Raw genomic sequence first — 21,909 nt, forward strand, 5'->3', positions numbered from 1 at the left:
CCCACTGAAAACAGCAGTCAATGCAAACCGAAAGTACAATATAAATTGAGGATCTTTTGGCTCAGACGTGGGAAGGGGCAATATCATTTATTATTGTCACATTAGAAAGGTGATATTCACTATAGATGAAGGGCAATCATGTTTATGCAGCACCATTAACAGGCAATGGAACATACAAGAAGCCGTAGGGGTTCTCTTCCCCCCCGCAAAGGCCAGGATCACGTAATCAACAAAACGAACAGAATATACAGGCATTACAAAACACAGTGGTTCAGGAAATCATTTCAACAAGAGCCAAAACCAAGAAATATGCAATCATTCAGCTTCATACATCACTGAGAGGGAAAGGGAATGTTAGGAATCGGGGGCCATTAAGCTAATTTACAAAACCAACAGCATGAGACAAAAACATGAACATGGAAGTTTCTCCACTGATCAAACCCGTTTCAAAAAACAGACAGGAAACATTTTGTCCTAGTGGTGCACGCCAAAAACACAGAGAGAGAAATGTATTTCTGAACTACAGTACAAAGATCCAGCATAGACACTTTACTGCACAATGTTCACATTTTTAAGAAAGTAGGGGGACAAAAGTTCTCTCACGTTGCCTGAATTGATTTTCTCATATGGCTCATTAACAAAATCCCACACACACACACACACACACACACACGCACACGCACACGCACACGCACACACACACACACACACGCACACACACACACACCAGCAGGGGGCGCTAAAAACTTAAAGGAGAAACTAGATCTCTAAAAAAGGACTGCATTTGGATACTGGTCCAAAAATTATGCAATTGTCTGGAGTGTGTGTGATGGGATCAGAAAGGGTAAAATATATATATATATATATATATATATATATTTATATACCCATGAAAATAATACTAATAATGGAAATCGGAAAACAAAAACAGATCTTTTCCTTATCATTTCTTTCTTTTCTTACCAACTTGAAAATGCCCCAGCGGAGCACAGACCAGGGCTGGGAATAATACCTCAACACTTTTTGGTTCAGAGTATGAAAAGTTGGCGTCAAATATCTATTAGATAATTAAAATCTAATTTCCCCCCCCCGCCACCACCCCAAACTATTTAACTGTGGCTCTTTTTCTTGTACAGCTGTTTATGTTTTGAAAACTTTTCAAATCTTTGGTTTCTTTTTTTAATTTAAGTTTGTTTCTCATAAGCAAAGTACTGTATCAAAAAGTATAAATTTGGTACTGGTACAGAAACTTTAAACGATACCCAGCCCTGCGACTGATGAGAGCTGATTTTTAGCACCTCACTCGTTTCCCCAGTGTTAAAATCACCAGCTGAGACGGATGATATTTTCCAGGTTTTGACAGACAAATGACTCCAATGTGGAATGTGACTCACTTCAAGCGGTACAAAAAAAACCTGTTATCAAATTTCTCAAATACTCATGAATGTGCCAGGGTTCATTGTAAAAAAAGTCTAAATTCCCTTCCTCGCTGTCAAGATTCTTTTTTTTTTTTTTTTTTTTTTTAAGACTTAAGTCGTACAAAACAGCTTTTGTTTGTAAGGAAGACGCTGAAAAATTTGTTCTCCACGCTAGAAAAAAGTAAACAATCTATAGTCACTGTTTTCGTAAACTTTGACGTGTGTCGTTTGCAGCTTCAGCGGGCAGTTGAGGAAGTCTGTGTGCAGGCGCCTCTGCTCAGAAGCATACGGATAGAACCGGCGTGCAGCCTCGGCTGGGGTCACGACCGGTGGAGGGGGTCTGCGCTGGGGGCCTTGTAGAGGTATTTCCAGATGGCGTAGTAGTGCACGGCCGCAGCCAGCGCCACAAATACGTGCCAGATGGCGTGGGCGAAGGGGATGCGGCCGTCGCTCTTGAAGAAAAACACACCGAGGCAGTAGATGAGTCCACCGCAGGCCAGCTCCTGGAGGCCCTCCGTGTTGCTCTGCAGAAACCACCAAACAGGGAGAAATAAATGAGAAATATACTGTAACAAAACAGGAGCTAAAGTAAAAACTGTCCAGAAAGAATATGTACATTGGGTGTGTATTAAAGAGTATTAAGAGGATTCAGCTTGATACCCACTGAGCATGTGAGATCATTTATCCGTAAAATAAATGCCATAGGAGTACAGTGTAAACATTGTATTTTGTACCTAAAGTGCTCATATTATGCTTTTTCCCTTTCCTTTATTGTGTTATATATCTTTTTTGTGCATGATATAGATTTACAAAAGTGAAAAAGTGAAAAAGATGGTAAGTCCCCCCCAAAAGGAAACTGGAGCAGTTGGTGAACAGTGTTTTTTTTCAAACAGCTCTATTGTAGTCCAGCCTTTACTTCAGAGACGAACGTGTGTCACTTTGTAACACATGTTATAATGCTCGCCTAGCTGCTAGCGTGGCACGCCCTCATACTCTGCTTCTGACTGGCTAGCAGTAGTAGCTAGTGGTCAGCAGCTAGGTTCTTATCTACCATGTGCAACTCCCAACAAAAATGGAATAGAAATGAGATGTCTCACTCTGTAAGTTGCAGCAATGTGCACTACAACAAAAATATAGTGTTTTCTGAAAATTAAATCATGTAAACCTAACCTGATACAACCTCTAAATAGCATAATATGAGCACTTAGTATAATAGTTTGAAATAATAGTTTCAGTGGGATATAGGATGCCACATGAGGGCAGCAGAAATGAAAACACAGATTTAAAATGTTGAAACGGTTCCATAAAGCAGTACTTTTCGTGCAAAACCTCCTAGAACCAATATTTACCAACCCCAAAAATAACACACCTGCAACAAATTGTAACAATAAATCTATTGGATTAAATTAATTCTTCTTCTGCAGGGAACTCTCTCTAGCACTCTGGAAAACCCCTTTCAACAAGAAGAGGAAGTAAAACACATTCATAACACCTCCACCCTGCTGAGGAAGAAGGATGATTCAGGATATGCAAATAAACTGAATGGGAATAGAAATATATTCATAAATGTAAATAGTACCATTGATGTTATGACTGATGCAGGGAAAAAGCCCATCATCAAGTAGAAGGCCAGCTCCACAACTTTATACCTGCAAAGACAAACAAACGCAACATGGTCACTGACACTGAAATCTGTTCAGTAAATTATACCAGAAAAGAGATGTAAAATAATAATAATAATAATAATAATAATAATAATAATAATAATAATAATAATAGAGCCAACATATGAACATGTTGCTAAAGTGATTCCACAATGGCTGAGGCCATCGTCACCACAGGTTCTTGGTTAATATCATTAGTAACAGCGGATCTGAGCTAACTTTACTTTGCTGTTTGACATGTCCAGCAAAGAGAGGATAACACAGCCTAAAGTGAAGCGTCTCCATGATAGGTGATTTCCGCAGTGAAGAATCCAGATATTTCTTTTCAATTTTTTCTATCAGCAGTTGGTATGAACAGAGCAAAACGTTTAAGTCCGACAGATTTCACTGTTACATGGCTGCGACCGGCACAAGATTTCCTATATTTTGATCAACCAGAGTGAAAACTACTGGGTAGAGAGCAATTTGTTAGAAGAAAAAAAAAAAAAATCAGAGCATCGTACTGCAGCTCCCCTCTCTGTCCTCCAGTCTACCTCTTACCATTCCGGCCACGTACACACTCATTGGAAAATCTGAAACGGTCTGAAAACTGGACGATACGTAAACTGTGATTTTGGAGAAACCGTGCTTGATTTCTGAATGTCCATTCAGCCCAATAAACGTCAAAGTTTTGTCTTCTGTTTAAGCTTTGAATTATGCTTCTACGTTGGAGTATGGCGATACAGCAAAGAGGTGCTGTTTTGAGCAATGTTGAGTGATTTCCTGAAAAGTTCCCATTAAAGTTGGAGAAATGTTGTGCCTTTTTTGGCGATTTCATGAAAACCGTGCGGCAAATCTCTTTGAAAACGGATGGCGCACCATTCCCCTATCATTACACACGTTTTGATGCATTTTGTGTGCATGTGTTGGCAACACTCCGTGACTAGTAGCGAGACAAAAATGGGGCGAAATATGAAGAATAACAAGTATGAGCAATAATAGTTATTGAGCCAATGCTGCTATTGCAGCACATTGGCACACTGAATAAATTGGATTTATATAGTGTTTTTTTAAGGACTCTAAGTTTCTTAAATGTGTTCTGTGTTTTCAGTCTTTTTCTTGGCAGTTTGTCAGGACACTGGCAGCCAAGTCACTGTTGTGACAACCTCGTGCATGGGGCAACGCTCAGGGCACAGAAGGTGTGAACACTCAGGGCGGACTCAATATGGTGACTGAACACCAACAATCAAATGGAGCACTGATCAAACATCCACTTATCTACTGAATCTAAATCGATCAGGTCTTCACATATGTCTTTAGCTCACACACAATCTAGGAGCTATTGGAGTGATTGGGTAGACCAGACACATTTTGGACTTTTTATTATTGTATTTACATTGTCAATCTTCTTCAAGGTATTTTTCTGTAATCTGATCAATGGGTGTCAGTGAGTCTATGGTGGATGGTTGAAAATGGGACTGTAAGTCATTTGTAACAATATGGACTTGGTGTCTGCTTTGATTTTCTCTCATTGTATTTCTTTTGTTGGTAATGTCATTTTTTCCTTCTTTGTTATAGAGCTGCAGTTAACTCTGTGTTTTCGTTTTTTCTTTATGGATTCATCTGCTGATTGTTCTCACAACTCTTCTCTCATTGACTTTAACTACGTTGTCCAAAATTATTCCTAAAAACCCACTGATACTCAATTTAAGACTACGAAAGAACAAACACATTTGAGAAGAACCAGTGCATTGTTTTTGGCTATTTCTTTTCTAATTTTAAATATATTGGTTACCAAAATGTAAACATCAACAAAAATGATGTTTAAAAAAATATGTTGTTGGATTGTCTGATAAGATTTTGATATAGATAATCTAGATTACTGGTAATTATGATCAGACTTCCTGACAGTTCCCAACAGATATGTTTAAATTCAAAATACCACATACATACGCAATCACTGTGGGGATCTACCGGTTAAATGAACTCACTTTTCATGGTAGTTGAAAACATATATGGTTCCAGCAGCAGCCATGAACCACACAAACCAGCGCATGTGTGCTGCCAGAGGGCCAAGTTCACGAAGGTTCAACCTGAGTAGAAACAAGAAAACAAAACAGCATTTGCATCTATATTAGCCCTTTGTTTAAGACTCCATGCCCTCTGAGCATAGAGTGTCCACTGTGTGACACTCACCAAGGTGTGTAGGAGGCAGCAATGAAGAAATAGATGACCACTCTGTCACACACGTGGAAACAGTGTTCCATGGACCTGAAACAAACAGGTGATTTGTTTACTCAAAGTCACAGTGGTGCAGGAACATTATTTGCATGTTTTTACAGGGAAAACTGCTCACAGGATTCACAGGAAGTAATAACAAGGTTCCATAGAAGAAGAAATCTAAAATAAGCTTTTTGGCTTGGTATTGACGGAAAATCCCTGGTGTTCTGGTATCAAAATCACATTTCATTATTGATTCACTCAGGGAAAGTATTTAGTAATTAGTTCTGTACTTTGATCAAATTCATTTAAATAAAACTCAAGTCCATTTTGATTTGAACTGTATTTCATTGAATTCATTCATGTTTGCTTGTGTTAAGGCAACATTTAACTTTTAGGAACTTACTGTTCTTTTGTAAATTAAGAAAGGGTTAGTAGAGATCTCTATAAGTAAGGTATTTTAAAAAGTACTGTTTTGCTACTGGCGCTGATGTAAAAAAGGTATCAATAAACAGTCCAATATCATGCATCTGTGAAGAAGGCTCTGCCTTTAACAACATTGAAACCAAAGTGAAAACACAAATCTACCAATGTAGAAAGTAGCGGGATTTTCCTCCTGACACACACTCTCAGCTGCATAAAAGACCACATTATGACAACAAATTAGGACTTCATTCATTAAGCGCAGTATGCAATGAGAAAAACAGAAAAACCTTTTTTTACATTAAACTTGAAAACACAACACAGCCACAGTGAATCTAATGAATGTAAAGAGATAAAAAAATCTGTGTCGGCAGCAAGTGATCAATGTAGTGTTGTTTTTGTCAGAGTGGACACTGATATTGTACTTCCATACCTCTAAAGTACAGTCCAGCTGTACTGTACATAATTGTTTTTACTCTAAATATTACAAAAGGAATGATTGTGTCCCTTGCACGTGTCTAGTACGTGGGTATGTTGTTCTTTATGACAGCTTGTACTGGTACATGTCGTGGTTCTCTGCCAACACAGAGGCTCTGTCATCACGCTCCTCCTCACCTCATGTGGCTCTTCTTCCAGGTGATGATATGAAACACAGTGGAGACCAGGAAGAGGGCACAGAGACCCATTCCGTACACCCAGGCTGTGATCCTCTCCCAGCCGTTGTCTGACAGACGATGCAGCAACGCCATGCCCACAAAGGCTGGCACGATGAGGAGCTACACACATAGAAGAAAACCACTCAAAGCAATGTACAGAACGAGATATTCTACCATGATCTAAAATTTTCAGAGCGATAATGAGGCCGAGCAACTCAGAATTTGTGATTAATCCATCTACATTACATTTTTCTGCACCTGTAAATTGGAATTGCTTAACCCCCAGGGATTTAAATGTTTTGATTTTGCTATACTACAGGCAAAAAGAACTATAGATAGATAGATAGATAGATAGATAGATAGATGTTTATTGATCCCAAGAAAAATGGGAAATTCCTGTGTTACAGCAGCAAAAACAGTCACAAAGCACAAAATATAAATATAAATGAAATACTAGGAAAAATATACATACATACATACAATATACATGAAATAATAATACGAATAAAGTAAAAATAACAAATATTTGAATATGTACAGGATGGGGGAACAAAAATGTGCAAATGCTTAAATAATATGCTAAAATGTAAATGTAAATAAACCAAATGTCCAGGTTGCATTAGTGCAGTAGTGTGGTGTTCAAAAGTTTCATCTACCACCCAGAGATGACATGTTAAAAAGTGTTATTGCTTGTGGAATGAACTATATCTCAATGAACTATATCTCATCGGGAAGAACATGGAGGCACCTAAAATAGCTGCTTGGATCAAGAATATGGCGCAATTTATATCTATTGAGGGACTAACATAAATTGTATATTGAAAGGAAAATTGGGGGTGTATGGGAAAATCTGGAGGCCATTGGACTGAAAGAAGAAGAAGACATAGGGGAGCTGCTACTGTCATACTGTCATATAATTTGCTTTTTGCTTTTTGATTGTTGTAGTAGGGCAGAGAGAAAAATGTTGTTGTGGGTTGGGACAGGCGGGGGGGGACAGGTGGGGGGGGTTATTGCAATAAAAAAAAAACATTGTTAAAAAAAAATGTAATTATTATATTATGTAATTATCTACATTAAATAATGAATAATTCAACCCACTCACTGCATGGGTGTAGCAGTTTGCAGCATGCTCATAGCAGGTGGGCTGGTAGCGGCAGTTAGCTGAGGCCCGTCTGTTCATAAACCTGAAACACACATACAAATAAAAAATAAATAAATAGGCATAGAGGGCTGATGCAGCACCGCATAACTTCCTATTATTATGATCTAATGCATACTGAACAAGAACTGATGGACAGATGTGTTGATTTAAAGACATTAACTATATTACGATGCTCAGTTCAATAAACACGTGGGATAGATAGAGCAGCCCATTCAATCACCAGAGAAAAGAAATATGGAGTAAAATCTTTACCTAGAAACTAGAACTATAGACTATTTCACAATTGTAGTTAAACAAACATTCTTAATGGTCCTAAATTGATTTCCTGTTGCAGTGGATGTGAATGACATCAACTGACAGGAAGTTGTTTATTTTGCCGACTTTAACCTGCTTGAGATTTCATGACTTGACCAAAGTTATACATTTAACATGTTATTAGTATATAACAGTCAGTATTATATAACCATGCAGACTATTTTGTTGCCATTTCAAAAAGTACAGGTTCTACCTATTACTGATGATTTACTCAATAACATTAAATTTCCACAATTTTCCAAAAGGAAATGATGAAATCTTAGATGTTTTGTGCCATCAGTCCAACACCCCAAAATACTCAATTTACATAAAAACAGAGAAATGCATAAAATCCTCTGAAATCTGAGAAGCTGAGACAAGAGCTGCAATTTTGCTTGATAAAAGATTATTATTATTAACGTTAACTGACGACCTTTTTTTCTAGGCATTAAGTTGAAATTATTGTATAATTACACAGCAACTTCAACGTCCCTCCACCTGAAAGGTCAACAGGTTTATGCTAACGGCCATAAAGACCGAGGTAACGCATAATGACAAACCATTCAAATGGGCAATCTTAGCGTGACAGTTCAGCTTATTTACAGTGACATTTTTTTAGATTCCACAAACCTCTGAAAGCTGTTTACTCTCTTCATTGCAGTGCCTTATTCACCACATGAAGCACAGAAAAAGAAATCAGCAAACGCCAGCAAACAAAAGAGCTCCGAAGCCCTGTTTACAAAGGGGAAAATAAAACAACTGTTCTGACAAACCAAAGGAAACGGAAGGCCCAGCATTAGCTAGTTAGCTAACATTGTGCTACTCATTAGCTAACTTTCACTAAGGATACAGCTAACGTAACAAGGCACCGGCAGCATCTATACTCCTACTACAAAGGCACCATTTTAGTCTTTTTCTTAATACCATTCTGTAAAAAAAAAAAGAAGATGTTTCACTGCCTCTTCTTTAAGCTAGACATATCCATAAGCACCGACGGCAGCCAGGACAAACCGAAAAGACCCCTGCAAGCAAGCAGCTCCACCGGTCAATGACAAGCTACTCCCCGTCCCCGCTGTGCAGCCGAGCAGTTCAGAAAATGATTTCTTTTTGCGCCTCGCCGCCCATCCAGTGGTGAGATGCTGTATGACAGCTGTGTGCGCCAATGAACAGCGAGATGACTGGCGAATTGGCCAATGAGATGTTGGAAAGGAGGCGTTCCGTAACGAGCGTGACAGTCACATTCTCAATATGCAAATATGAAACATTGAGAATATTCTTGAGAAAAGTACAAAAAAACAAGAAGCTAAATACATGCGTACATCATTTCTATTAAACTATTTGCCTTTTCTCTGTGTTGTAGGAAAACATATGCAATATCAAATAACACAGAAGTAATTATCTCAGTGCAAAACTGTCCATTCATAAGTTTGTACCACCTTTCATGCCACCCTTTCTAATGGGTTTTTAAGTTGTACCTAAAGGCTTTAATAATGGTTGATAAATAATTCCACTTTATAGATCTTATATACATATTTACTAAGACCTTTAAATTAAAAAAAATCCTCCTCCAAAATGACATTACTTCTTGTAAAAACACTTGATTAATCAAGTAATTAATTGATTAAATTAATTTAAAACAAATTCTAGCTGTAGAATTGATAATAAAAAAAATCTGTAAATGAAAAGTAAAAACAACGGGATTTCTCACCTGTTAACCCAAAAAGTTGTTCTTAGTAATGGTTAATAACTAATCAAAGCATAAGTACATGTTATATTAGTATATCAGTTACAACTTATAAACCTTTTATAGGGTGACCTATTGTTTGTGTCTTCTATACCATAAAAAAGGTTTGTACAGTTCATATCTTAACTCTCAGCGTATTTGATCATTGATAAGATTTGAACTGGTCGAAGATTAGACAAACATTGCATAGCAAAGGTTCATGTCAGTTTGTGAACTCCATGTTAAATGGGATTTTTTTTTTAATATGGAAAAGTTGTTTACAAGGTCTCAACTCAATAAAATCTGAATCTCATAATCCTTCCACTTTTTGGCAGATTTTGTACATCCAGTAACATACACCATCTTCTGGGGTGAAGCACACGTTATTAAGAAGTTGCTCTCGGGTGGAGGATGGCCACACTGATTGTGTCAACAGCTTGCCCCATGAACTAAAAAGCTGATGCTTTAATTCATCTTGTAATATGTTAACAACTTCACAATTTGACTTGTGTTTTTACAGAAAGCACACACAGCTTTGTGACATATGTATCATGGACAAGGAAATTTATAGATATGCTGGTAAAGCAGGAGTCATGTCTGTCACAGCCAACCAAGTGACACATTTGGACAGTGAACTGCATACAGCGTCTGACTGCAACAGCTCAGTTATGTGAGAGCACTGTAACTTGATCGTTGAATCTTACAGTATCTATATCAGTGGGTTTACATAAGACCAAAGTGCACTCCTCAGGCTTAATGACGTTCATGCTTTGCAAGATAGATAGAACAAGATAGAAACCAGTTGAGTAGGCTATGTTTTTTTTCTCCAAAAATCTATCTAAAGGCACATAAAGTATGTTTATGTTTCAGCAGATACAGATTGCAGCTTTCTCTTGAATAAGAAACAGTGACCTACAAAGATAGGTCCCTTATGTATCACAAATTCGTGAAAGAAATGTGTATTCTAATTAAAGGTATCAGGGCCTTTGTTGTACACATAGCAGTTACTGTTCCAGGGAGAGCAGAGAATGGGATTGATCCAGACAAAGAGAGAGCTCATTGTGTAGTTGGGGTTTTAAAAGGGACGTTAGCACAGACAATGGGTCAGTGCCAGAGGCCATACATCAGGGTACAGTGTCTCTGTGTTTCTGGCTTCAGTCTGCGTCTTTCCACATGCTGCTACGCTAACACCTCTAATGTGATACAGACCTGAGAGCTGCTGGTTGGCAGCGTGTCACAGCGGCTCAGGATATCTTTCTTTCTGTCCCGGCTGTTAATAATCCCTGTCTGTGTCTGATTGTTGTTGGTCACCTCCTCTGTTTTGTGGTGGATGAAGATTCTCTGGTGTTTTACCGGCACACTCTGGCCTCACGCAGTTGTATCAGTTTACAGCTACTACCGCTGTCTCTTTATGTTGAGAGCAATGATTTGACTCAAAGCTGTAATTCAAGAAACCAAGACTTTAAGGAAATGTTTTTTAATGGTAATATGTGGGGGATTTGGGTTATGGTTTATATTTCGATTGAGATTAGAATACATTCTTTAGTTTAAGTTCAGAGTGTGAGCCCTAACATATCCATGCTCCAGGTATTTTACTTGCTTTGACTGATCATACCTCTTCACACGACTATGTTGGCATCATACAGACTACAAGAATAAAACAGTTCTGTACTGATTTAGTACTCCTGTTGTCTGACTCATGACGGACTGAAAAATGGATAAAAATTGTTAGAGAACCAAAGATTTGGGTAAGGGTTTGTCTTTTTCCGACGCATTCCTTATTAAAATCGGTTATGGCTAAAAGGGATACAGATCTGGCCAGAAGTTACACAAAATCTAATATAATAAAACAAAAGAATATTGATACTTTCACCCAGGAAAAGCATGTCCGTTTCTCGAGAGTGTTTAAATCCAAACCATGACCTTTTCCCTAAACTTAACTATTCGTTTGGTGCCTAAACAAAGCTGTTACAGCGTGACGCTCACTTTTTCTCGGCTAAACACCATAGCTGTATCCCTTCTTGCTACAACCATCTACATTACCCACAATGCAACACGTTTGTAACAGCTTGGTCCTAGATTTGGGTATGTTATGGTAGCAGCAGCTAATGCAGCCTCAAGTCGTTTACATCAGGCAGAAATAAGCAGGCTACCGAGGTCTGGCAAGCCCACGTCTCAAGACCATTAAAGAATTTCTGACAATTTTTAACTGCCGCCATTGAAGCTTTTATGAGGGACAAATTCAAGCATGCCTTTTCTGTTTCAGATCACCTTTGTTCACCTTTGACCTGCAAAATCTCTGTCAATAGAACCACTGATGCACTATGTTTGGAACTGGAAGTCCTCGGAGCTTCTCGCAATGTGCCATCACGTCGCTTGGTACAATATTACACTACCAGCTGCAGCATTGCTCTCACTGACTGCTAACTGTTCTTTTATTTATACATGAGCTTCCATGACATCACATGATTCCCTGAGTAGCTCCACCAAACCTTGACCTGAGCATAGGCCTAATCAGCTGGAATGACACCGGTACACGGCATTTAATTTGAGGCTTTGAACATGAACAGCACTGTAATTTATCAATGAATCTTACAGTATATCTAACAGTGGGTTTAGGTAAGACCAAAGTGCACTCCTCAGGCTCAATGATGTTCATGCTTTGCATTCACAGTCAGACAAAAACCAGTTGAGTAGTACGTTTTCTTTTCCAAATGTTTTCTACATCTATCCTATTTTTTAAGTAAAAGACAAACTAATATTGTCGTGTGGACATGTTAGGTTGACTAGGAATAAAACAAAATTAGATTAGTTATCCATGAATTATAAAGGAAATATGGGAGGTCACCAAACTCCATGAACCAATTTAGAACAATAACGAGTATATGAAAAAACAACAATGACAAGTAATGTTTCTGCCTTCACGGGTCCAACAAAGCTAGTATGAGGATTGGGGGACCTGTCAATCAAACTGAGATTGAGTGAGTTTACACTCACACAGTCCTCAGCTGTATGGGTATGCCATCAAACACTGATCTAATGAATATAGTTCTGTATTGACCCTGTACCATATTCATCCCTTTACAAAACCATCTCATACAACTGTCTTCAGTTGTCCAATGATGTAAACAATTGGGAATGTTTCTCGCGCCAACCCTCCTTTTCTTATGTATTCATCACACAGCTACCCAGATTCACCTGCGCCACCCTGCACACCTCTCCCTCGTTCCCTCATCAAGCCACACCTGTGCCTCATCAAGCCACAGCACATAAAGATCAATGGTGCAGCCTTTTTCCTGTTGTGTGACTTGTATTTCTGCCTTTGTCCATTTGGGACTTGAAATCTCATGTAAGAATATGGAACAGCAGATGCAAATATAATCTGTAACAATGGGACCCATCTGTCAATTATGCATGTATCACCAGCATTTTGTTTTGTCCATTGGAGCAAATTTAGAGTGTTTCAGTTAAAGAAGAGTGAGCTCTTCTTTATTAATGATTCATAATTTGACCTCTATTAAATGCTCACATGTACAGATAGTGTTTTTTTTTTCTTTTATAAAAATAATTACTTTCACTCAATGGTGAGCATTTGTATGGAGCCCCTAAAAGAAAAAGAACATGAGGAATTGTTTATTTTTTCTTGTGCTTGAGATGCACGAGACATTTTCTGGTGTGCACGTCAAACTTTCTGATGCGTACGAGAAATTTTCTCGTGAGCACAACATACTTTCTAATGCACACAAGAAGAGATCATTTTCCTGCTAGCAAAATCATGCTCTAAAAGTTCTGTAATCTGGCTAAGTTAATATTTCACATTCACAGCATGAAATTAAATGCAACCTTATCTTCATCCCCATTGTTTGTTGATGACAATGTTGGGTACATTTCTTTTCCTTTTTTAGGAAGATGAATACCTCCTCCTTGGCAGCCATTCTGATTGATAGTCAGATTGGTTTCTCTTGAGCATGATGATACTTGTGAGCACAAGAAAAGTATCTCCTGCTCACCGGAAAGTTTGTTATGAGCTCTAGAAACAAAATGTTCTCCGTGTCTCCATTAGTACATGGGACATTTTTTGCCTTTTATATTCTGTTGGTTGGAGTGATAAAGTTTGGATACAGCAACTTCTGAAACTAATATTACCTCATCCGCCTGATAAGTCAGTGGTCAGAGGTCAGACTTGCTTTTTTTGTTTGGCTTAACCTCATTGTCACCTGCTGACGTGGAATTCAGCGTACCTCTTGAGCTGCTTAGATGCCAGAAACAATTTCACACTGAGAACACAAACAGAATCCTCTACAGGTAAATACTCCAGTGGATGACTGAAGTAAATGTATGGGTTGTAGCATTACATCTTCTACTCTGGTCTTGTGGGACAGATATATAGAGTAGGTGGGACAAACTTAGAACAAAAGAGGCTTTATGTACACGCATGACACAGGAAGAAACTGTTTCATAATTGGTTTACTGTTTCCTGCTAGAATACATTGCCCCAATTCGAATCCAGTCAACGATAAAGCAAAGTAAAGTGGAAAAAAAACTCAATAACATCAATAAGCTTACTTAAAAAAATACAGAAGTTTCTATAGAATTTTAGAAACAAAGAAAAAAAGTATCAACAGAAAAATATGTCCACTTAAACTACAAAATCAAACAATTTCCACAAGAATCTTTGTGTAAGGTAAATGAATTATACATTTTGTTATTTGGACACTATTTGTATGTCCCACAAACTCAACAGTGGGTTCAGGACAGCAACAGCAAGTAATCTTGCAGCTAACAAGCTGAGCCTAATGTGTGCTCTATATTGGAAAGCACACTGATGCCTCTGGCTGAGGATTACGGAGTGTGTTGTGGCTTGGCTGCCTTCCTGTACTCATGTTGCACCTCCAACTCTCAGACAGAGGTCCACTGCTTAATTTGTACTGTCTCATACCTTTAACTATCAGGATAATTTCTTTCCCATTATAACAGCGTGTCTATATCTGGTTGAGTTGGCTACTGCAAAGAAAATCAAAAGTTGCTATTATTTCATTTTTTTTTTAAACATTCCCTATATTTAAATTTGATCCCTTTTTTAAAGAATATTCCACATATTACAGAAATGCCTCTGTTAGAACATGTGTACCCAAATGCAAATTGAAATCCAGCATGATGATGACAGCAACAATGAAAATCATAACACCGATCAAACATTTCCCAAGTAATAATCCCAAAATAGTATTTAAACATGTAGTCATAATTGCCAGTACATAATAGATCAAACTGCTTCTCATGCGCCATATCGTTGAACATTACAGTCTTTTTTTATTTCTTCATAATGAAAATTTTCAAAGAGAAAAAAAAAATTATTTAGTGTGAAACTAAATAATTATTCCTAAATGAGGCCCATTGTTTGGTATCTTCTACAAGGTCAGTCGTGTTGACAAGTCAAGATGTACAGTAGGTCAAATTCTTTAGTAAGAAAGTATGGTGATATGTTTCCATGAAAGCTTAGACTTCAAATTTCAGAGTAAAAGCTTCCCTGCACCTGCAGCAGTGCAAGTGCTTCTGAGTGATGAGGGTGTAATCATTAAAACTAAGGATGTTATTTTACTTTCACGTTTGTGCAGGAAATCATGAAAGTAATGGTGTTATATCATAGCAGAATTTAAAGATAATTATGTGTTCCCATACTTTGCTTGCAGTACTATCATTGTCACATACTAATAGCAGCCAGTTTTAGCTACACAAACAGGTCTTATAAATGGTGTCATTCTCTTAGTTTTTCACATGATGTTAAGCTAAATATGGTACATGTTCTGTTTTTTTCAAAAAATAACTCCTCTGACTGAATAGATACCAAGTGGCAGGGTTGGGACGGAGGTAAGGGGATAATTACTTTGATTGTTTGGCCAGTCTTTGCTAGAATTGCAAAATGTGTGAGAAATTAAAATGAGAAAGGATCCGAAACCCAGAGGCAGCAGCAATTTCATGGTCTGTGTAAAGATATAAAATGTGGACACATTAAAAGTCATTAAAATGATTAGATGTGATTTGTCTTAATTACTGCATTACTTTTTTCTTTTACAAAGAATACCATTGACCTATTTTGTGACTGAGTGAATTAATCCATTTTCTGCCCATTTCTCTGAAGTAGCAGGATTACACTGAGCTCCAGGTTTCTGTCCATGTTCACCGTGAGAGTTCTCAGTTCTATGAGATCTATTTCTGTTAAGTGCTGGCAGCTCAAACTGAAAGCTGTAATCACAGTGTGTTGAATAATCACATACTAGGTCACATCATTTTTTTTTTACTAACCAACAAAAATTCAGTTTCCTTCATCTCCCTTTCATTGTGTAATATCTCTAATTTAGATTAAAACAATATTCACACATTTGTTCCTGGAGGCTAAAACATTACTGATCCTCAAACCTGAGTGGGCAGAGTCAAAAGAACCACCTTTTTTGCTGCAAATTTGAATACAAAGAAGAAGAAAAAATGTATGTATTAACTGCTCCATATTTGATTTATAAGCAAAGTGTTTGCAATTTGAGACATTTATGTAAAAATAAAACTGTCTGATTGATATACGAATGAAAAAGTTGGACAAAATAGCATTGAATGCATTCAATTTGTATTGAAATACCAATTAACAATGGTTTTGGGCACTCCCAACACAACATGAATTTAACCCAATCTAGATTAGAATTTAGTTAAATAGCTTGAGCTTTATTTAAGGAATCAGCAAATGCACTCCACTATAATACATACAGAGTACAAATAAATATGATATAAAATATTGTACACTCCCTATCATGGCCTCCAGCTTTCTATCTTTTATAACTTTGCTGGTTTAAACTCAACCAACTGGTTTTATTAAGAGGCTGGTTCAATGACTTATCTCCATGACTTTATTGAGTAAAACCTGGCAAGTTTTTTTTCCTGTTTCCTTTTGTTTCTGCTTTCACTCAACACAGGTATCCAGATAACTCATTTAGTCTGCTGCTCGGAAGAAGCCCCTGCTCTGATTTCAGACCCTCTGACTGCTCTGACAGGCCAGCCAATCAGTCTGATTACTGCACAGCGCTGCATGGAAAATCCTTTACAATGACTGACCTGGAAAACAGTTTGGAAGCAGATGCCGAATATAATCACAATGAAGTAACTGCAGAAATAATAAATACTGAGTGTATTAGAGAAGAAATCAATCATTACAAGTTCTCATCAAGACTTAGGCCTAGTACACAGGTAGTCTTAAAAATAGGTAACCCTAACCCTTTGTTATAAAACAAAATCTCATCCACACAAGCACTGTTTAAAACCAAACTTCTGTCCAAATACCCTAACCCTAAAACGCTATGCCTAAAGCCATGTCGGCCAATCAGAAGCCTTAAAAAAGCTTTTACCGGAAGACTACCTGGCTGCGATGGCACATCCTCACTCCACAGCATTCAGACTCCTCTGTTCCTCCACATAGTAATGGGTAACTCTCCATTCATGTGTAAACATTTAACATTAAAAAGTCCTATAAGTTGCGGATATAAACTAGTCCTGTTTTGGTCAAGAGAAAAGCTACGTTTCTAAAAACATTCTTTGTACGAGTGGTCTAAGCCTTAAAGGGATATGCCACCACAGTTGTTGAAATAGGGCTTATCATGGTCTCCCCTAGTTGTGGATAGGTGGGCCAACGCATTTTTTGTGCAAGCATATTTTCAGTCTGGGGCACCACTGGCAGCGCTGCCATAAGTTAGCTTATCATAGTGAATGAAATCTCATGTTGCCGGTTAGCACCTTGTGGGTAAAATTGGGCCAACAAAAAAACAAAAAAAAACTAATTACTTGCACTGAGACAAAAATTGTGTTGGCTCACCTATCTACAGTTATGTATGATTTTGTTTATGCTGTATTTTTGTTTGTATTGTAATCTGGTGTGCCGTCTTGGCCAGGTCTCCCTCGAAAAAGAGATTTCAATCTCAAGGGACTTCCTGGTTAAATAAAGGTTAAATAAAAAAATAAAAATAAAATACACTTAGGGGAGACCGTGATTAGCCCTAATTCAACAAACGGTGGCGTATCCCTTTAATGGCGAGTTTATTCATCCTGAACTGAGATATCGGCCGTGTAAATCAACAACAGTACTGCAAGTTTGTGTCAACTGTACTCTGTTTACTTATCAAACACAGCTATCATGTGCTTCATTCTTGTTTACACAAAACTTTGTTTGCATGTTTCCACAGATGTGATTCATCATAATTGCACTTGAGTGATATGTGAGACAAAGGAAAAGCTTTCAAAGCTTCAGATTTTCTTTCCGTCACTTATCTGCTCATTATCCCTGTCGAACTGTTCAAGATGAACAGCAAGTCTACCTCCAGCCACAGTTGTCCCTATACAGTGGCAGGTAAGTGGAGAACTGAATCGGATAAAGACTTGACATCAGCCTGTTGTGTGCGTGGGTTGGTTAAAAACACACATCTGAAAATAAGAATGTATAGACATTGCAGGTCAAGACCTTGATCGCTTAATCGCAGAGCTTTCACCCATCTCTCTGACTCTTTGACAACCAGATCTGTGCACATCACACTTCCTCGAGTTATGTAAGAGTTTCCCGTCTATCCAGATTTAACCAAATGTAAAACACTAATCCCTGTTTGGCAGCTCATCAAGAGCAATGCATACTTGATTTTGATAGGATAGTTAAAGTAGGTTAGAGATAACAGTTTAATCGATGTGTTGGAGAGGAACAAAGTCCAAAGACATCAAGGAGCAACAAGTATTTTTCTATCTTAAAGGTATTTTTTTTGTCTTGAAATGCCTCATTTAAAATCTAAAAAGAGCCAAAGATGTTAATCTAAGCCTACGTTTCTCCTCAATAACACCTGTCTGTATTTTCTTGACCCTAACCATAATCCTAAAGCTCTTCTGTCAACACAACACAACAGAAATGCTCTCTTTATTCTTTGTGCTTTATCAGTTGTGACAGTTCCTCTCCAGAGCAGACTGCAGGCTTTGGCTTCAGCTCCTTTAGATAAAGAGGGATTTCACATGCATACACAACACCAACTTTAGCACTTGTCACTCTCCCTTACCGTGCAAGTCTGGTCCTGTGTAGGTCAAATCCTAGCATTGTCCCGGCGAGAAACAAGGAGATATAAAAAGAAATACAAAAAACGAGTCTGATATATATACAAAGGTGGGTCTGCTGAGTCTCGCTCAGACCATCGTGCTCTTCTTCTCCCTGAAGTCCGAGTGCGTTGGCTCATGGTAGGTTGTGATCATGTTGGCCGCGTCCCACCGTCCCACCGGGGCTGGAGAGCTCTGCAACACCACCAGCCTGACGGGCGACTGAGCCGGCACCGGGTCTGGGGCGTACTCCTTGGTGGGATCTTTGCCCCGGCAGTCATACATGATACACGATATCAGAAAGACCAGGAGCAAGATAACGTAGCTGGCAATGAGGATGCAAAGGTTCAAAGTGACAGGGTCAATCTCCTGGTAGTTTTCCAAAAAGCCCATGGTTCCTGCTTCATGCTGAGCGGCCCTGAGGCCCTCGAAGAACAAGCACGTTGGAGGTATCAGAGGAAGGGAAGGTAGAAGGTACCGACAGCTGCCACAGACTGAGAAACACTAAACAAGCCTGGTGACAGCAGGGCTTTCTTCCTCTCTATCCTCTTCAATCTGTTTCCCTACTGTCCTCCCCCCTACCTCCCTCCCACCCTTCATCCTCCCTGCCTCGCTTCTGTCTTTCACCTCTCTGTTTCAGATGAGCACCGTCAATATGTGGCTTTGTGGTAAAAATACTTTAATCCGCGCCACTCGCCCAACCTTGAATTTTTTTGTGATCAATGGCTCCCTTTAATAACTTAAGCTTCAGTTGTGACAGACTCTGTGTTATATCATCTGCTAGCAAGTGAACATTAATTATTGTGCATGTGACGTATTTGAGTGGATGTTTTCTGTGTGTGTGTATGTGTGTGGTGTAATCCTAATCTTGATTGTGAGTGGGGATTGATGGAGGAAGCCATCTGGCTAAATAGAGGCCGGAGAGCGAGACTAAAAAAGCCACTCATGTCAGCACAAGACTTTATCAACCACAGGACAAAATATTTCAAGGTCATTTCTCTCTAAAAATCTATGGCATCATATCATTTAGTTGAACATGTAATCTGGACATATTACAGTAGCCTTCTTGTTCTGTGTGTCAGACCCGTCGTTGCAGGCTAGGGAATCAGAGACGGGATTATCACGGTGGACAGCAGACTCCTTATACTCCCTATAATCTCTGTTGACGCATGACGAAGCACGCCATGATCGAAGGGGGGTTTGCAAGCATTAGAAACCTGTGTGTTTGTGAGAAGGTGACACTTTAGTATCTCAGTTGCATCTGTACTTCTTGTTGTAGAGCATGTGTTTGGGATTACTGTGAGCCGGATGGACAGCAGAGGGCAGCATTTAGCAATGTTAGCAGTGAGAGTGGACTGAAGAAGCAGAGATGCAGGTTGTAACTATGACCCAGGCAAACTCTTCAGGAGACGGAGGGGGGAACACACAGAGCACAGATAAAGCAATAATTCACACTGACATACTGACATGGAAAGAAAAGTGCATGGAAAAAAGTCAACTGCATTACACATTGTTTTCCCTTTTTGTTTCACCTTTTAAGCACTTTTTTATGGTGCAAAAGTAAGGCTGTTTCCCAGTTCCACACTGCACCCTGATTCTAAACAGGTTTTAATACAAAGTAAGTGTACTCTTAAAAAAAACATGTACTTAAAATAATTGAGTTTAGACACTTGGTGTGTGAGTGTCCTCTGGGGATGGACACCATTGTTCTGTAATGCATTGCACGAAGAAAGTGGAACCTTGGCTCAAAAAACAAAAGAAATACAGTGGGTAGAGGTGAAGCAGCTATCATAGAAAAGAAAGGATCAACTGTTAAGTTTTTAAAAATGTAGATAAAAAACTCCACAATTAATTTATTTATTAAAGTTAAAATGTTCTGAGGCACTCTTCTTGCAAAATGTTTAAAAACCTTTGTTTAGATGGTTCTTTCATACGAAAATTGTTTGTACCTTGAAAATAGAGCTGTGGAACAACCCACACGTATCGGCACAAACAGCCTTCTTTATTTAGTATGTTGGAAACTGTCGGGTCTTGACTACAATTTAAAATGCAGTTTTTAGTTTGAACACAGTTTCTCCACACAAAATAGGTTTGTAATTATCTATTAACATTGTATGTGCACGGTATACACAGTGGTATTCTGCAGGTGCCATCTCAATATGTTACCAGAAAACACTTATTCCTTATAGGGGGTTGAATCTTTTGCAAATCCAAAGACTTAAACAGCCACACATTGAAGGTAACAGAATCAACCGGGCACTTGGTTTTTTTCCCCAACAAAAAAAAGTATTTATAAGATAAACAGGGAGAGCATGTAAACAAGCACTAATCTGCTCAAGCTCTCCTGCAGAACAAACTGTCAGTTGTGATGTTTCCTGCCTCCTGGTGTTTAACAGTGGGCAGCAGATGTACACATTACATCTGCAGAGCACAGAGTGACCTCACTCTTCTCTTCATGGTAATAATCCCTGCATGTTCAGGAAACTGATGTTAGAAGCGAATGGCTTGACCCCAATCCTGTCTGACCTCAACGCAGAACCGCAGCTCTGGCCTCATGATGAAACGGTGTGTGTGGTGTGTGTGGTGTGTGTGTGTGTGTGGTGTGTGTTGTGGTGTGTGTGTGTGTGTTTGGGTGGGTGGGGGGGGGGTTGTGAGGCTAACATATGCAACCTGCGACCTCACTGACGTATCATCTGTCAGTGAAAAATGATGATCCTCTCCAGACATCAGCATCTCAACATGCTGGAGTCAGTGATGACTTCACCATTTCCACTTTTGCCATTTCCATAACATGTGTCACTATTTGATCATCATAATGGATTGCCTTTCATGTAACAACAGGGATAATTAAAAAGGCTTTATGATACATCAGTCTGGATTAACTGACTCCAGGGGGACAGATGTCTCCAGTTCACAAATGTTGTAATTTCCAACATTTTTCCAACAACGTTTTTTTGTTAAAACTTCATTGCATCATGTTTAGGCTACACACTTTCCTTACAGGACAGGACAAAATAATATGGTGAAAGTTACAGATGATCTCCTAATTACATCTGAAAAAGGACTCTGTACTTCTGGTCAGACTATCACATCGTATTACAAAGACTGGGAAATTCAATTGGCATTAAAGAAACCACATTGAGCTGGTGTTTAAAGGTCCCATAGCATGAAAATGTCACTTTATGTGGTTTTGTAGCATTAACATGAGTTCCCCCAGCCTGCCTATGGTCCCCCCAGTGGCTAGAAATGGTGATAGGTGTAA

At 38.7% G+C, this 21,909-nt stretch overlaps 1 protein-coding gene across 3 annotated transcripts; it reads right to left on the reverse strand.

Annotated features, from left to right (window-relative positions):
• Positions 1–188: 188 nt before the first annotated feature.
• On the reverse strand, positions 189–18,902 carry mmd (monocyte to macrophage differentiation-associated). 3 transcript variants are annotated; one of them, XM_032536977.1, is made up of 8 exons: positions 8,741–8,951; positions 8,447–8,548; positions 7,463–7,544; positions 6,320–6,480; positions 5,258–5,332; positions 5,053–5,154; positions 2,998–3,067; positions 189–1,942 (listed from the first exon to the last, which is right to left on the reverse strand). In XM_032536977.1, exons 2-8 carry the CDS (start codon positions 8,470–8,472, stop codon positions 1,739–1,741), a joined length of 720 nt encoding a protein of 239 aa, XP_032392868.1. In that variant the 5' UTR covers positions 8,473–8,548; positions 8,741–8,951; the 3' UTR covers positions 189–1,738. The 3 variants fall into 3 exon arrangements, with proteins under 3 accessions (XP_032392868.1, XP_032392869.1, XP_032392867.1); XM_032536978.1 differs by having other exon boundaries at positions 8,808–8,908; XM_032536976.1 differs by lacking the exons at positions 8,447–8,548; positions 8,741–8,951 and adding an exon at positions 18,614–18,902.
• Positions 18,903–21,909: the final 3,007 nt, after the last annotated feature.

The sequence above is a fragment of the Etheostoma spectabile genome, chromosome 15 (assembly GCF_008692095.1).
Source record: "Etheostoma spectabile isolate EspeVRDwgs_2016 chromosome 15, UIUC_Espe_1.0, whole genome shotgun sequence".
Taxonomy (NCBI): domain Eukaryota; kingdom Metazoa; phylum Chordata; class Actinopteri; order Perciformes; family Percidae; genus Etheostoma; species Etheostoma spectabile.

Excerpts from the sequence above, each read along its gene's own strand:
- mmd (XM_032536976.1), bottom strand. The coding sequence starts at position 18,651 with ATGCTAGGATTTGACCTACACAGGACCAGACTTGCACG. Across the intron at positions 7,545-18,613 it reads CACAGGACCAGACTTGCACG|GTTTATGAACAGACGGGCCT; the intron begins GTAAGGGAGAGT and ends TGTGTGTTTCAG. Across the intron at positions 1,943-2,997 it reads CATCAGTCATAACATCAATG|AGCAACACGGAGGGCCTCCA; the intron begins GTACTATTTACA and ends TGGTTTCTGCAG.